This window comes from Delphinapterus leucas, chromosome 3 (genome assembly GCF_059928025.1).
Source record: "Delphinapterus leucas isolate spDelLeu-1000000601 "Yukka" chromosome 3, BTC_Dleu_Yukka2, whole genome shotgun sequence".
In the NCBI taxonomy this organism is placed as follows: Eukaryota; Metazoa; Chordata; class Mammalia; order Artiodactyla; family Monodontidae; genus Delphinapterus; species Delphinapterus leucas.
Genome location: NC_143131.1, coordinates 91,040,152 through 91,054,579, shown reverse-complemented (window position 1 = coordinate 91,054,579; position 14,428 = coordinate 91,040,152). Strand labels below are relative to the sequence as shown.

General features: G+C 44.5%; 1 protein-coding gene across 2 annotated transcripts in view; it reads right to left on the bottom strand.

The window, feature by feature from the left end:
- MAN2A1 (mannosidase alpha class 2A member 1) overlaps positions 1-4,197 on the bottom strand; it is a 161,462-nt gene extending 157,265 nt beyond the window's left edge. Inside the window, exon 1 of one of the 2 annotated variants that reach the window (XM_089909170.1) lies at positions 3,519-4,197. In XM_089909170.1, coding sequence (XP_089765296.1) covers positions 3,519-3,653 — 135 coding nt within the window. In that variant the 5' untranslated portion in view covers positions 3,654-4,197. The remainder of the gene's footprint in view (positions 1-3,518) is intronic. The other variant, XM_022591499.3, reaches the window with a different exon arrangement.
- Positions 4,198-14,428: the final 10,231 nt, after the last annotated feature.

Here is a 14,428-nt window from a genome sequence, read left to right as displayed (position 1 = left end):
CCCAGAGTTGGGCCCACTTCCACCCCAGAGTCTGGCCAAGTGGTGGAAAACACACTTGGGGAGGAGGCAAAAAGAAAGAAAGCCAGAATAACAGCAAATAGACTGCTCTCAACTGAAGACGGTTTTAAAACATATCTTGTTTACATGATGGACCATGTAAGGTTCCATGTTAACTGGAAGGAACTAAAATGGACAATTCGGAGGAAATCAATCCCTTTCTAGAGAAATCATTCTACTAGACACCCAAAATGATTTATAGTGACTGACTAGCTTGGCTCTATTAAAACTAAGGAATTCAATACCCAAACTCATCAAAGAAATATAATTTAGTGCAACCTAGCTTTGCTATGCTTGGTGTTCTCATCAGATTAAGATTTACATAGGAGTTAGGAGTGAAAAAATAAAAATCAACTCAAATGCTAGGATGCTATGCTGCATAATGGTTTGCATTATAATGTTTAGCTCTCAAGTGAGCTAGAAGACATTCTGGGAGAGATATAAATCTCAACCGTTAAACGTTTCATAAAAAGGAGCACATTCGGTGGTCTGGAACTGAACCTGCAATATCTCTGAGGTATGCCTGTACCCTATGACCGAGCAATTGTACTCCTGGGCATTTTTCAGAGAAATGAGGGCTTATGTGAATGTTTATAACGTTCATAGCAGTTTTATTTGAAATAAACTGCCCCAAGTTGGAAACTACCCAGATGTCCTTCAATGGGTGAATGGTTAAACAAACTGTGCTCTATCTATGGAATACTACTCAGCAATAATAAGGAACAAAAGAAAAATGAAAAGATAATAACATCAGCAAAAAATAATAAGGAACAAACATGTAACAACCTGGATGCCTCTGCAGAGATTTAGACTGAGTGAAAAAAGCCAATCCCCAAAGGTTGCACACTACATGATTTCACTTGTCATTCTTGAAATGACAAAATTACAGAAATTGAGAACAGGTGAGTAATTGCCAGGGGCTAGAAGGGAACAGGGACAGGAGGAAAATGGTTGTGGCTATAAAAGGGCAATGTAAGGGGTACTTGTGGTGATGGAAATATTCTGTATATTGACTGTATCAATATATAAATATCCAAGGTGTGATACTATATTATAGTTTTGCAAGATGGTACCACTGGGGGAAACTGGTAAAGGATACATGTGATCTCTGTATTATTACTTATACGTGCATGTGAATCTGCAATTATCTCAAAATCAAACACTTAATTTTTTTAAAAAAGGCTTAAAAAAAAAGCAGCACATTCATTAGGGCTTCATAATAAAAACTTCTTTTAAAAAAAAAAAGTCATAAGCTAAGGAGCTGCAGAGCATTATGCTCTATTTTCCACAAGCAAGTTGGGGGACTAAACAGTAGGCAAAGGATTACTAAAGGGGGCAGTACAGCATAATGGCTGAGAGCTCAGACTCCAAAGGCTGCCTGTTGAAATCTCAGCTCTTAGCTGTGTGACTCTGGACAAGTTACTCTCTCTGTGCCTAAGTTTCCTCACCTACTGGGTGGTGATTGTGTGAATGCAGTTTACCATGTAAGACTAAGACACACAGGCTGATATCAGACATACAAGAGTTAGGCTTATACAGCATTTATCCAGTCCACCTGCGTGGGGATTCAGTGGCTCTCCAAAACTAAATCAGCAAAGGTGCCTTTTGCACCGAAAAGCCAGTACTGAAAATCTGAGAAAGGCAAACTTAAGTATAAAACGTTCCACCTTCCCAACCCTCTCCCCTTGCACACAAAACAGAATATACGCAGGGCCTTCTCTTCCAGCAACCACTGTCACTTTCCATTAAATGCTTTATGTTGTAAGCAGAACTTCAGCCCCTTGACAAGGACTAGGGCTGGATATTAAAATATTGGAATTAACTTCGCCTAAGACGTCCCAGTAACCAAATGACTCACTCACTTCTTTAGAAACAGTAAAATGTCAAGGTTGCCAGAGAACCCCAGCCCCAGATGTGTGCATAAATCATTGAGAAGTGTTCATTAAGCCAAAGCCAAAGGACATTACTCAAGATAACACTTTAAGTAAAATCTATCAGTTTTTATGGTTTTTCCTGTAATGGAGAAAATTCGAAAAAATAGGATTACTGGGGGGAAAATCACGGTAAGTTAAGCCCCAAAATTGTACAACATATTTTAAAAAGGCTTAGAATTCCTCCTTTTGCTCTGGCTTCAGAGAGTTTACCCTTCCTCCCTCCCGTGCCTTTTTTTTAACTGTTTTATCCAATCTCATCAACAAGCACTGGACAAACTCTAAACTATTTTCTCTATAATACTACCTAAAAGCAGAAGCTTTTAAATTTTTTGATACATCTGTTTACAACCAGATTTTTAATATCTCTCGTCTGGAAAGCATTTTGAATGCTCTGTGTTGATGACACCATCCACAAAGGGGTCTTTTTTTCACTTTCATAATAATTCAGGTAAAATTAGTAGTCTAATTTCATTAAACTCAAGCCTTTTGTCCTAGCGTTTCACAAGAACAAAAGGCAAGAATATTCTTTGGTCATTTACACTGTCACACAAAAGGAAAACAAACAAACAAAAAAACACCAACTTGTTCACGTCCTACGTTTCTCTACCCTTGAATGAAGTAGTTGATAAATCAGCTTGTCAGGGTTTTGAGTTCTTCGGTTCATTCATTACAGGGGATACTACCCAATACCCAGTTTTACTAAAATTTCTGGATCGTACAGGTCATTGGCAAATAACTTGAAACAAATCGCACACGCGGTATATCCTCCCAAACAGAACCGATTGTCTCCGTTTGCTTATTTTTAGTAACTTGAGATAAAAGACTTAAGACAGGTCGTTTTCCCAACTCGTTTGACAATTTGACCGCTGCCTCGGGACTGAGCGCCCCATAGCTACAGGCTGGAGTATAACAAGCGCTTCCCCACTAGGCTCCCTCATCCGCTCCAAACAAACCCCATGTAATAGCTGAAGAATGACGACACTAAAATCAACCCCACAGATTCATACCTTAGAGGTCTGCAACACGGAATAAACTTTTTTTCCTCAATCAACAGTGCAGTTTAAATAAATAAATAAATGTAACACCCAGATGGGGTTTGTTTGATCCATTCCCGCGACTGGGTGCGCGCAGGGGGTAAGTGCAACTTAACCCTGTGTGGGCCTAGGGGCTCACCAACAGCTGTCAGTGGGCGCTGCGCCGGCGAGGGAGCGCCTCACGCCGCGCCGGTTCACTGGCCAGCAGGTGACCACCCCAACAAGCCCGGGTGCGAAGTGCGGAAACACGGCCACCTCCCCTGAGCGCGATCCGGCCACCGCACGCCGCCTGGTACTTTGTTAACTCCGCGCGCCCGGGATGAGGTGGCTGCGGAGACCAGGCTGGAGGAGGATCCAAGCCTCCTCCAGTTTGGCCTCGCCCTGCCGGAGCGCGGAGCCTCGGCGGGAGGGAGAGGTCGCGGAGCAGCGGGTAACTACGGGCCCCCACCCCTACCCTCTCGGAGCCCCGTGTCCCCACTTCCTCGTTCCTTACCTGGGGAAAGGAGCCCTCGCGGCGCGGGCTCTTGGGGTAGTCTAAGTGACCCCGGTCCAGCATCAGGTAGAGCGAAAAGATCACCACACAAAAGATAGCGCTGCCAAACACGGTGAACTGGCGGCTTAACTTCATTTTTCCTCGATAGACTCGGGGCCAGGGCACTGTCCTCACCCGGAGGAAGAGGCGGACTGTGGACTCCTGGAAGCGGCCGCCGGAGGCTCCCTGCTCCTGGGCTTGTGCTCTCCGCGCTCTCCGCTGCGGATGCGGGTCCGGGCGGCGCTCCGCACCTTATCTCCGGCGCCACCACGCGCCCTTGGCCTTCGCCCCGGCCCACCGCCCTCCCTGGGGCCGGGCGTCCCTCCTGAGGCGGGATTCGCCTGCAGCCCGGAAGGGGCCCGCTCAAACTAGATCTCGAGTTCAGCGCCGGCACCCGGCAGGGCGCGCGGAGCAGGCGGAGGAAAGGTCGCTGTCTGGACTTCCTGCCACCGTCGCCCGACCAAGTCGGCAGGAAAAGTTTTCTCGACCAGGGCAGGCGTGTCCTCTTCACCCAGGAGGTGCGGGCTCGGCGGCTCTAGGGTCGGCGGCGCGGAACTGGGTCCGAGGAGCCGTGGGGAAAGAAATCAGATTGGGAGGAGCCGGGCCCCACAACTTAGCGCCGGGACAGCCGGGCCCGCCCCCGTGGCACCGCCCCCGCCTCCCCCGACTGAACCCCTTCCTGCTGCCGCCGCCGCCGCTGAGGCCGGGCCGGGGTGCACCCTGGGCGCGGGGACGCACGGGTTCGGCAGGAGTTTCCTCCGAGCGCGCGTCCGCCCGCCGGCGCCTCCCGCCCCCCACCGCCCTTTTCGCTCAGCTCTCGGACCCGGGCTGCGCTCGGAGGGCGCAGGGGGCGGGCGGCGGCGGCGCGCGGAGGAGGAAAAGGAGAGCAAGGAGAGGACCTTCCCCGGAGAGAAGCCCGCTCCAGCTGCAGCCGCGAGTCCCCTCCCTCCCTCCCGCCCCGCAAATGCGGAGATGGCGGCGGCAGCGGCGGAGAAACGCCGGTTCTCCAGCGCCACTCGGCGCTCCTGCACCGCCCGCCACGAGCAGGAGGAGACAGCAGCGGTGCAGTGGCCGTTGGGTCAATAGGCGCCGGCAGCCACGGAGCTGAGCAGGCGGCGGGCCCCGCCTCCTCCCGACGCTCCGGGATGAGGGGGCGGGCTCCCCGGCGCCCAATCACAACGCACCACTCGCAGGGCCCGCCCCGCGTCGGCCTGCCGGAGCCCCCAGCGATGGGAAGACCTCAGACTGCTTTTGTGACCTGGGAGGCGGTATTGATCAAGTTGAGGCCCTGAGAGACCCTGGGGCGCCAGCAGTCCAGTTCTGCTGCGCTTTCTCCCCACTTCCTTTTCACTGCCCAGGTTTCCTGTCCTTGAGGTCCCAGGCCTGGGGTGCCTTGGATGGAAACTCGGTGAGGAGAAGGGGGCTGCGAATTCTGTTCAGACTCATCTTTTCCTCCGCGGCTTTTGGTGACGTCTGGGGAAACCTGAGGGAAAGGAGCCTGCCGAAGGACCCTCCAGACAGGTGTAGACGTCTGGCTACAAAAGTCTGTGAGGGGAGCCTGCTTGTGCCGGTTATTGATTTATTGCCTCTCAACTCCAGATTCACCCTTTTTGACTGCACTGTGAAAATGGATCTGGGCCTTTTAAAGTAAGTTTTCCTTTGCCAGCAGGGGCTGAAGCTTTGTCCGTAGAGGATGTTGAAGAGACATTACAGGAAGAAAAGTATTTTGCTACCTGGTTTTGGTGCCTTGGTAGGCAGGCTCTTGCAGCATACCTGGCTTGCTCCAGGGCCGAGCTCCTATGCTGCTCAGGGGCCAGCGGTTTCTTCCCACGTCCCCAAGTCTAGTGATTTTGTAGTAGGGAGGCTAAACATAGACACTACCTCGTGTATAGCTTTCTGGGCACCCTGGAGGCAAGATCTGCAGCCAGTTCCAGAGGGCCGATTTTTCACAAGGCGTGGCACCACAGTGATTTCTCTGCCATTCAGTGAGCCAGGCTGTGCCCTCTCCAGTAATTTTTGGATCTTAGCCCTGGGAAGGGCTGGGGGAGCTCTTCTTTGCGACCTCTATCTCCTAGTCCAAGGGTTAGTTATAAGGTTAGCTCCTTAAAGCTGCTCTTTCTATATTCTCTAGGGTTCTCTTACTAGTGAATCTCTCATTATTCCAAAACCTTGTTATAGTTAATAATTCTTTTTATTAAACTTTATTTGTAGTCCCAAGAGATAGACCTGCAAAGATAGGATTAGGAGTTTGGTTTGATTGGGCCTTTGGGCTTGAGCTCAGTGCTGAGTTCCTTGCCAAAGTGAGTTAAGATGCTAATAATTCATAGTACATGGGGCATCCCAATTAACCAGTCATCTGTGGCTGATTGTGGTAAACTACCAAGTTCCTTGGAGCCCCAAGTGGCAGCTACACTGTACAGTTACGGCTGTAAGGTAACTATAAGGACTATGGTGTGAGATGTATTCTTTTGAGTTCCTTTGAATGCTTTTTTTTTTAAAAGTTTTTACAGTTTTATTGAGAAATAATTGACATACACCACTGAATAAGTTTAAGGTATACAGCATGATGGTTTGCTTTGCATATATTATAAAATGATTACCACAATAAGTTTAGTTCTCATCCATCATCTCATATAGATACAATAAAAAGAAAAAAAGTTTTTTCTTACAATGAGCACTTTTAGGACCTGCTCTCTTAACAATTTTCCTATATATTATACAGCAATATAAACTATCATCATCATGTTGTACATCACATCCCTAGTATTTTTTTTAATTGTAGTTTATTTTTTTATACAGCAGGTTCTTATTAGTTATCTATTTTATACGTATTAGTGTATATATGTCAATCCCAATCTCCCAATTCATCCCACCACCACCACCCACACCTTGATTGCTTAAAAAGAGAAATGACAAGCACAGTTCCAAGTTATGGTATGAGAACCAGAGAGACAGACTCCATACAATTCTAAAGGAAGCTCTTATTGATTGTAGCAACAAAATGATACTACTGAAAATCAAAACACAAAATTTTAATTTTCACGTTACTGAATTACAACTTCTGTTGAATTCATGGATGTGCAAGTTTCTCATGTAAAAGTTAGGGTGCTGTAAAATAATAGGATCCCAAAACTTGGAGTGGGTTAGACCCAGATGAAACTGACAGTCTTGAACCCCCAAGTCACTCTGAGCCTCTCTTACTAGTGGAAGTAGGTTGCCCTCCAGTTTCTGAAGAGGTAGGCTTCCTCTGCTTGAAAACTCACCTGGGGCAGATGCCTTGAGAGGAAATTCACATTCTCCTCAAAACCCACAGTAATCACCCTCTCCTACAGTGTACTCACAACTAGGATCAAATTTCAGCCTGCTCCTGGGGTATAGATGCATACTCTGATGGAGGAAGTAGTAACTTACACACCAAAGTAACTACAAGACTTTGATAATATATAGGCAGAAACCTGGAGAACGTGTGGGAGTGGATTCTGAGGGCGTTAGACCATGGAGGATGGAATGTAATACTATACTGAGCCAAATTTATTGTTATGGTGTTTATTATATGTGTTAGCTCATGCAGCTAGAGCTTACTTCGTTGGCTGATGGAAACTTGGACTCCTCAGCTGCCTAGAGTTTGTGAGGTTGAAATGCCAGAGCTTCCCTGACATGATGTGGAACAGGGAATCCAAAAGTTTACAGAAACGTTACACTGGACTTATCATATGTAACCTGCATGCACATCCCCCAGCTGTGTTCCATGCAAAGGCCCAGAAGATGCTCCTTCAATGAAGAATTGAGAAATACATTAGTGAGGGGAAGACATGCGTCTTTGAAAATCTCTGTGAATGTTTCCCTCTGTAGGCCATGTATGACTATAGAAGTTGCCACTATTGAGGTGCACTCACTGATAACAATGGGGATGACAGGATCCCAAAATAGCACAGACCACCAAAGGTAATGTGGGTACATCTGCCTTATGAAAGGGCAACAGGTGTGTACAGGCAATCAGAGTGCCTTGGCCCACAGAGATGCCCTAGGAAAAAAATAGATAGGCAACCTAATAGAGTACTACTTGATATTTATTAACAAGAGAAGCTCTAAATCAGGTAGCCAGTATCTGACCTGAGTCACCACAGTGGACTCTCACTCAGTTTTTAGACGTATATCAATTCACAGACCCAGAACCCCTTGATTGAAGGAGAGTCTGTGTACTCTTTAGGAATTACCTTGCACCACTGCCACAGTACACGTTGTAAATGTTCCCTCAACCTTGTCCCCCCAAAATGTGTGGCTATATACTAGAGTGGCAGTACATTGGAGAAAAGGATATATGGAGATCTTTTGAGGTTTTCTAGACATCAGATCTGAACTGATGCTAATTCCTAGGGACTCAAAACACCACTGTGACGCTTCAACCAAAGCTGGAGTTTATCTTGGTCAGTAGATAGATGAAGTCTTAGCTCATATCCAGCTCACAGTTGGTTGGTAGGTCACTTGATCCACACACCAACTGTGTGATTATTTTCTCAGTTCTAGAACTGAGCATATCCCCATTTTGGCTTTCTTATCCATAGGATGAAGTCCATTATAATAGGAAGAGCTAAGTGGATGTGCCTAGAAATCTCACTCTCTTCCAAGATAGTAAAGCAATTAATGTTGTTACTGGGTACAAGCTCATGCTGCTCGCCGCATGACAGGACAGTGAATCAAGAGACGGTATGTTGGGACAAGGAATAGTGACTTTACTCAGAAAGCCAGCAGACCAAGAAGATGGTGGACTGGTGTCCCAGTGAACTATCTTGCCTGGGTTTGGATGCTAGTTTCTTTCATAGAGCAAAGAGGAAGAGGTGAGGAGGTAAAGTAAAAAAAGCTGATAAGTTTTTGCAAATATTTCTGGGTTTCAGCAGACTCTGGAGGGGATGTGTTAATTTCTTCTTTCCTGCAGCCATTTACAGGTGGGCCTGGTCAGGATGTTTCCTGTGAGCTAAACGAAAGTATTTAAGCTTAAGTTCTGGCATGGGAGGCTGGGTTCCCAGAGATGGGCCCTTATGCATACTTTAAGCTATAGGCAAAATCTCTTAAGTGATTAACTTGTAGCAAAAGCAGTAGAATACAAATGTTAAAGTAAAAGAAACAGATCAAATGTGGAGTCACATTTGTTCTTCCCTGTTACAATGTCATCATAAAAGACTTGAAAAAAAGCAGGGGTGCTGATACCTATCACATTCTCATTTAACTCACCAGTTTGGCCAGTGCAAAAGTGGATCTTGACAAATGACTGTGGACTATTATAAACTTAACCAGGCAGTAATTCTAATTGTGGCCACTGTCCCCAGGTGCAGTGTTTTTACTGAAACAAATCAACACAGCACCTGGCACTTGGTATAAAGCTACTGACATGGATAATGCTATCTTCTCTATACTTACTCATAAAAACCACCAGAAGCAGCTGGCTTTTACCTAACAGGGCCAACAGTATGTTACTGCATCCTGGCTCTAACTGCTTACCGCTCAACAGGCCAATAAATCAAGAGACAAGTTATTGGAGCAAGGAATAGCAACTTTATTTGGAAAGCCAGCAGACTGAGAAGATGGTGGACTAGTGTCCCAAAGAACCATCTTTCTCGTTAGAATTCAGGCTTCTTTTATACCAAAAGGGGAGGGGGTGTGGTTAGTTGTTGCAAACTTCTTGGTGTCAGAATCCTTTGTTCTTACAACTGTCCAGGTAGGTCAGGTCGCAATGTTCCTGTAAACCCCCAACAAGAAATGTTATTCTCTGTTCTGCAACTTTTTATCTCTATGTGAATGGAAAAGTGTTATACCCTTAAAGATCAGAGCCTTGAGAATGGGCTATCCTGTATATTTCAGGCTATAGGCAACATTCTTAACTTGTAGCAAAAGCAACAGAATACAAGGGTTAAAGTAAAAGAAACAGATTAAATGTGGAGTCATATTTGTTCTTCCCTATTACAAGTATACCTCCACAGTATTGCCTCAGGGACACATCAGTTCTCCTCAATATAGCCTACAGAAATATTGATCATCTTGACATTCCACAAAACACCACACAGGTTCGTCTTGGTTGTTTATAATGACAACAGTATGCCGATTGAATATGATAAGCAGGAAGCAGCAAGTATTTTATACACCTTAATAAGATTTGTTTGAACTAGAGGGCATCAGATAGTAATCAGGAGTGTGAGATGACAACTCTGAAGTGGTCCTGGCAAGGCCGACACCTCAGGGGTGGGATAAGTTCTAGGATGGTACAAGCTATACAAGGAAAAAGCCACTAAGGGAGAAATCCAAGCAAATGGCGCTGGTTAGAAATTATAGGATTGGAAAAATAGTGAAGTGAGTGCTGCAGACACCAGTCATACCAATCATGTGGCTTTGGAAGGAAATCAACAGTACAACTGGTGGAAAAGGGACACCCTAAACCCCAGGAAGTTAAGAGTCGGGGGAAGACTCATTAACCTCTCTTGGCTCTTACCTGTAGGACACCTGGCCTGGTATCTCAGGATGCTTTGGTATCTGAATACCGATTCTTAACTTAGATCCTAGATCTTTGATCTTAGGACATAGATCCTTAGTCCTTAGATCTTAAACTCAGGACTGTTGACCTTTCAGATGGATGACTTCCACCCACGATGACAGAACAAGATTAATTTTCTGGATGTTAATATGGCTCCACCTAGCCTGAGATTATTCATTCCCATGTGTTCTCTATTTACCAGCTTAAAAAAAGAAATTCTCTTCTATGCTTTCCCCAGACCATTGCTCATGCTCTGAATTTGACTGATTGCTGTATCTATCACTCCCTCCTGACCCTACTGCCAAACACTTAACAGATGTTCCTTTGGACACTGAAAAGTCAAACCCTGACCCCCATGTCAGCAAAATGCTGTTGCTGAAGTCACTATAAACCTATTAGCAGAATCTAGTTTACCTGGAGCAGTTCTTGCTGTAAAGGCTAGGCTGATTGGCTGTGATAGCCAGATTGTTCTCCTCAAAAGCACTGCAGGCTGCTTTGCAGGAATAATTTAGGTTTAACCACGGGGTTTGTCCATCACAAGGGACACAAAATTGACTCGCTGCAATAAATGATACTAAACACTCCTAATACAGTTTATGCCCCCAATAGGGTACTACCTCTAATGTGGACATCAGGCCTATACTTGCCTAACAAAACCAGTCTGAACTCTCTAATGTAAGTGGTTATAGACAATCACATTTCTCTGGACCTCCTGCTGGCCAATGAAGGTAAAATATATTCAAATGCCAGCACCTGTTGCTGCACTGATATTAATAAATCGGCAGGTGGAGTGATATATCTCCTACCTTAGAGAGAAAGCTGTGTGGCTCTCTAAGGTCTGTATCGGTGGTACCTGAGATGTACTTAGCTGGCTTGGCTCTGGTTGGGAGCTTGTTTGCAATTTAGCCTTCAAATGGGTCTGATCATCCTGCTAGGAGTCAGAGTCATGGTCACTCTCATCTGAGGTAGCCTAAGAAGCATAGAAACTATTTGGTTCAAGCCCCTGCAGTTAATCAGTAGAATTAATTAGGTAATCTAATGGGTGGCCTGAACTCCTGAAAATAATTCTTTCTTGGATACATGAAGGGTCAGGGATGGAGTTACTGAGAGACAGCTCTGCTACCACATGGCTTTACATGGCTTTATGTAGGCCAGTCAGGCAAGTCTGACCAGAGTCCTCCTGGAATGCCCTGCAATTCCTTTTTGACCAGCGGGAGATAAACTTCTTGTGCGGAGCTGCCATAAAACCATTTCTCATCCATCTCTCTCATTTCAGCTGAGCCTAGGACTTTGCATCTAACTCCATCTTCCTTCAAATACAGCTGCAAGCTTCTGTGTAAGTCTAGAAACTGCCTGGCTATAGTTGAGATGGCTTCTCAGTAGTAGATCAACCATCACTCCTGTCTCTGTCACTGGGTCCCTCCAGTTCAGTGTCCTTCAGTGGGACTAGAGATGTGGGGAGGTGACACCATCCTGGTATTGTTTTTGCTGTGCAAGTAATAAATTGTCTAAATCCAGTTGAGCCTGTGGTCACCTTAATGGCTGATGCCACAGCCATTAAGTGTGGCAAACCAACCTAGAAGCTTTTGTTGTGATCCTTGTGGCTCTGTTAGCCACTGCACTGTTGCTTAGGGGCTGCTCAGCCACTTGTTACTTAGAAGGGTAGGATTTTCCCAATCTGAAGAGTGAATTAAGCCAGTATAATTCAGGGGAAAATACTCATGTGAAAAAGTAGGAGTGAGCAGAAGCAAATATTTGATATATTGGGGCAGCTAAAGGCTGTAGGGATGAAGTAAGTGGAGAGAGATTGAAGACACAGGAAAAAGAAGAGTTCAGTAATATATCAAGGTAGTAGAGAAGAAGATACAGTGATGGGGACCAATAGCTTGGTAGAGATAACCACTCTGGAAAGGAAGACACTCCCTTCCCTGAGACCAAAGAAGCCTCTTTCCTATCCTTTTCTATCATGGCGCTCCCATTCTCTTCTGGTCTATCTCTTACCAGGTCTCCTGACTATCTTGTCCTACTGTCACAACTTTCCCAATTGCCTAAAAATCCTTCAGTAGTTCCCCAGCACCTTCACATTTGATACTAATCACATTAGTATGTACCCTAAGTTCCTTCAAGTTCTGACCTCTGCAATTTTATCTTTAATTTAAAAAAATATATGATTTTTAAAGGTTACTTTACATTTATAATTATTACAAAATATTGGCTATATTTGTTGTGTTGTACAATACATCCTTGAGCCTGTCTTACACCCAATAGTTTGTACCTCCCACTTTCCCACCCCTATGTTGCCCCTCCCCCTGATAACCATTAGTTTGCTCTCTATATCTGTGTCTGCTTCTTTTATGTTTTATTCACTAGTATGTTGTATTCTTTAGATTACACATATGAATGATATCATACAGTAATTTCTCTGTCTGACTTACTTCACTTAGCATAATGCCCTCCAAGTCCATCCATGTTTCTGCAAATGACAAAATTTCGTTCTTTTTCATGGTTGCATAGTTTTCCATTGTATATGTATACCACATCTTCTTTATCCATTCATCTGTTGATGACCACTTAGGTTGCTTCCATACCTTGACTGTTGTAAATAATGCTGCTATGAATATTGGGGTGCATGTATCTTTTCAAATTAGTGTTTTGGGGTTTTTTTGGTTATATACCTGGGAGTCTGACCTCTGCCTTTCTATCCAGGCTTATCTCCTATCGCACTTTCACACACAATCTTCACTCCAGTTATGTTGAACAACTTACCTCTCTCTAATGGGCTAGGCAGACAGGGCTGCTGTGTATGGTTGTACAGACTGCACATGGAACATCTCCAAGAAGTGCCACACATATTGCTGGTATTGTCAGTTTGTATAGTTATTAGAACTATTTTCTGGAAGATGGCAGTAGACTGTCCTATTCTAATAAAATTAATATGACAGATTTGTGACAAACAAATAGAGTACTACCTTGAAGAAAGTGTCAGTTTTATAAAAACTTGAACAAATATGTACCTCAAATCCTTGGTATAAGTTTTTATGTTTAGAATGTCCTTCAGCTGCCTTGTCCACCAGCAAACTCCTACTCATTCCACATAAGGAAACTCAAACACTATCTCTCTATCTCTTCAAATATTGTCAGGTATTTTTTATAGCTACTTATCTCATGGTCTAGAAATATTTGTGGTTCTTATCCCTCCTCTGAATTGTCTAGTAGTGGGTTTTTAATATCCATCTTTATTCATTTTATCCTGAATGAGCACATGAGGTGTTCTGGATCAGAGGCAAATTTCTTATTATCCCACAGTAAGTAAGAACTGCATGCTCCCCTCTCCCAGTTTGCCCCAGGCCTTACCCCTGGGACAACAAAGTGATGAAAAAGAATGGAAATTTCCTTATATGAGTGGCCAGATACTCTGTGGACAAAGGACAAGGGAAAATGATTTTTCTCTGCTTATAAAGGTAAAGGAGGCAGCTGTGCCCCTCCTCTCCTGGAAGGGTCTCCTCCTTACTCCAGATGCCTTCAAACTCCAGGGCCTAGGAATGTCTTCATTCCTAGTTGAAATTTAAATAACTAGAAAGATAACACTCCAGTCTCCCCAGCACCTTCAGAACTAACCTAGGTGCCTTTCCCAGGATATAATTTTTTGCTTTGGGGAAGATAAGAGAGGTTTTATTAACCCTTTGGATCAGAGCAGTTAGCTCTGTCATTAGGAAAACAAGCAGCTACAGATATAATATTTATAGTATGAGAAATGTATCTAGGAAAAGTGAAAGAAAACATTCTCTGTAGTGCATACATTTCTGTGGCTCAGGAGGCTAGAGCCTCTTACAGGAACACTAAAAAGCAAAAAAAAAAACCAGGGAAGTTTTATTTTCCCATTTCTAAAGCCTACATGAGTAAGGTCCCATGTCATAAAGATTTCTTCTGATTCCTTCTCCAGGACACACAGCCTTTGTCATTTTGGGAGAGTTACATAAAATCTCCAAAACTCTATTTTCTAATGTATCCCATTGAGATAATAATAGCTATTTTTCAGCATTTGCTGTAGGAATCAAGAGGTAACAAATGACATGTTGGGAGAGCATTCCCCAGTTGCCTTCCATTTTCTCTGGGAAATGGAAAAATGGGTTCCATGAAGGGGTGAATAGGGTAGAGAACATTTGAAATTACCACCATTGGAAGTGGAGAGTGGAGTCCACATAGATAAATTGGACAACATTGATTTATTATGGAGCAAGTCTACAATTTTCTCTCCCTGGCTTGAAAGCGCAAGGAAAGTGGACTCTGAGGATGACCCATGAATGGCGCTTTCTACCATGATTCAAGAGCAGTGGCCATACAA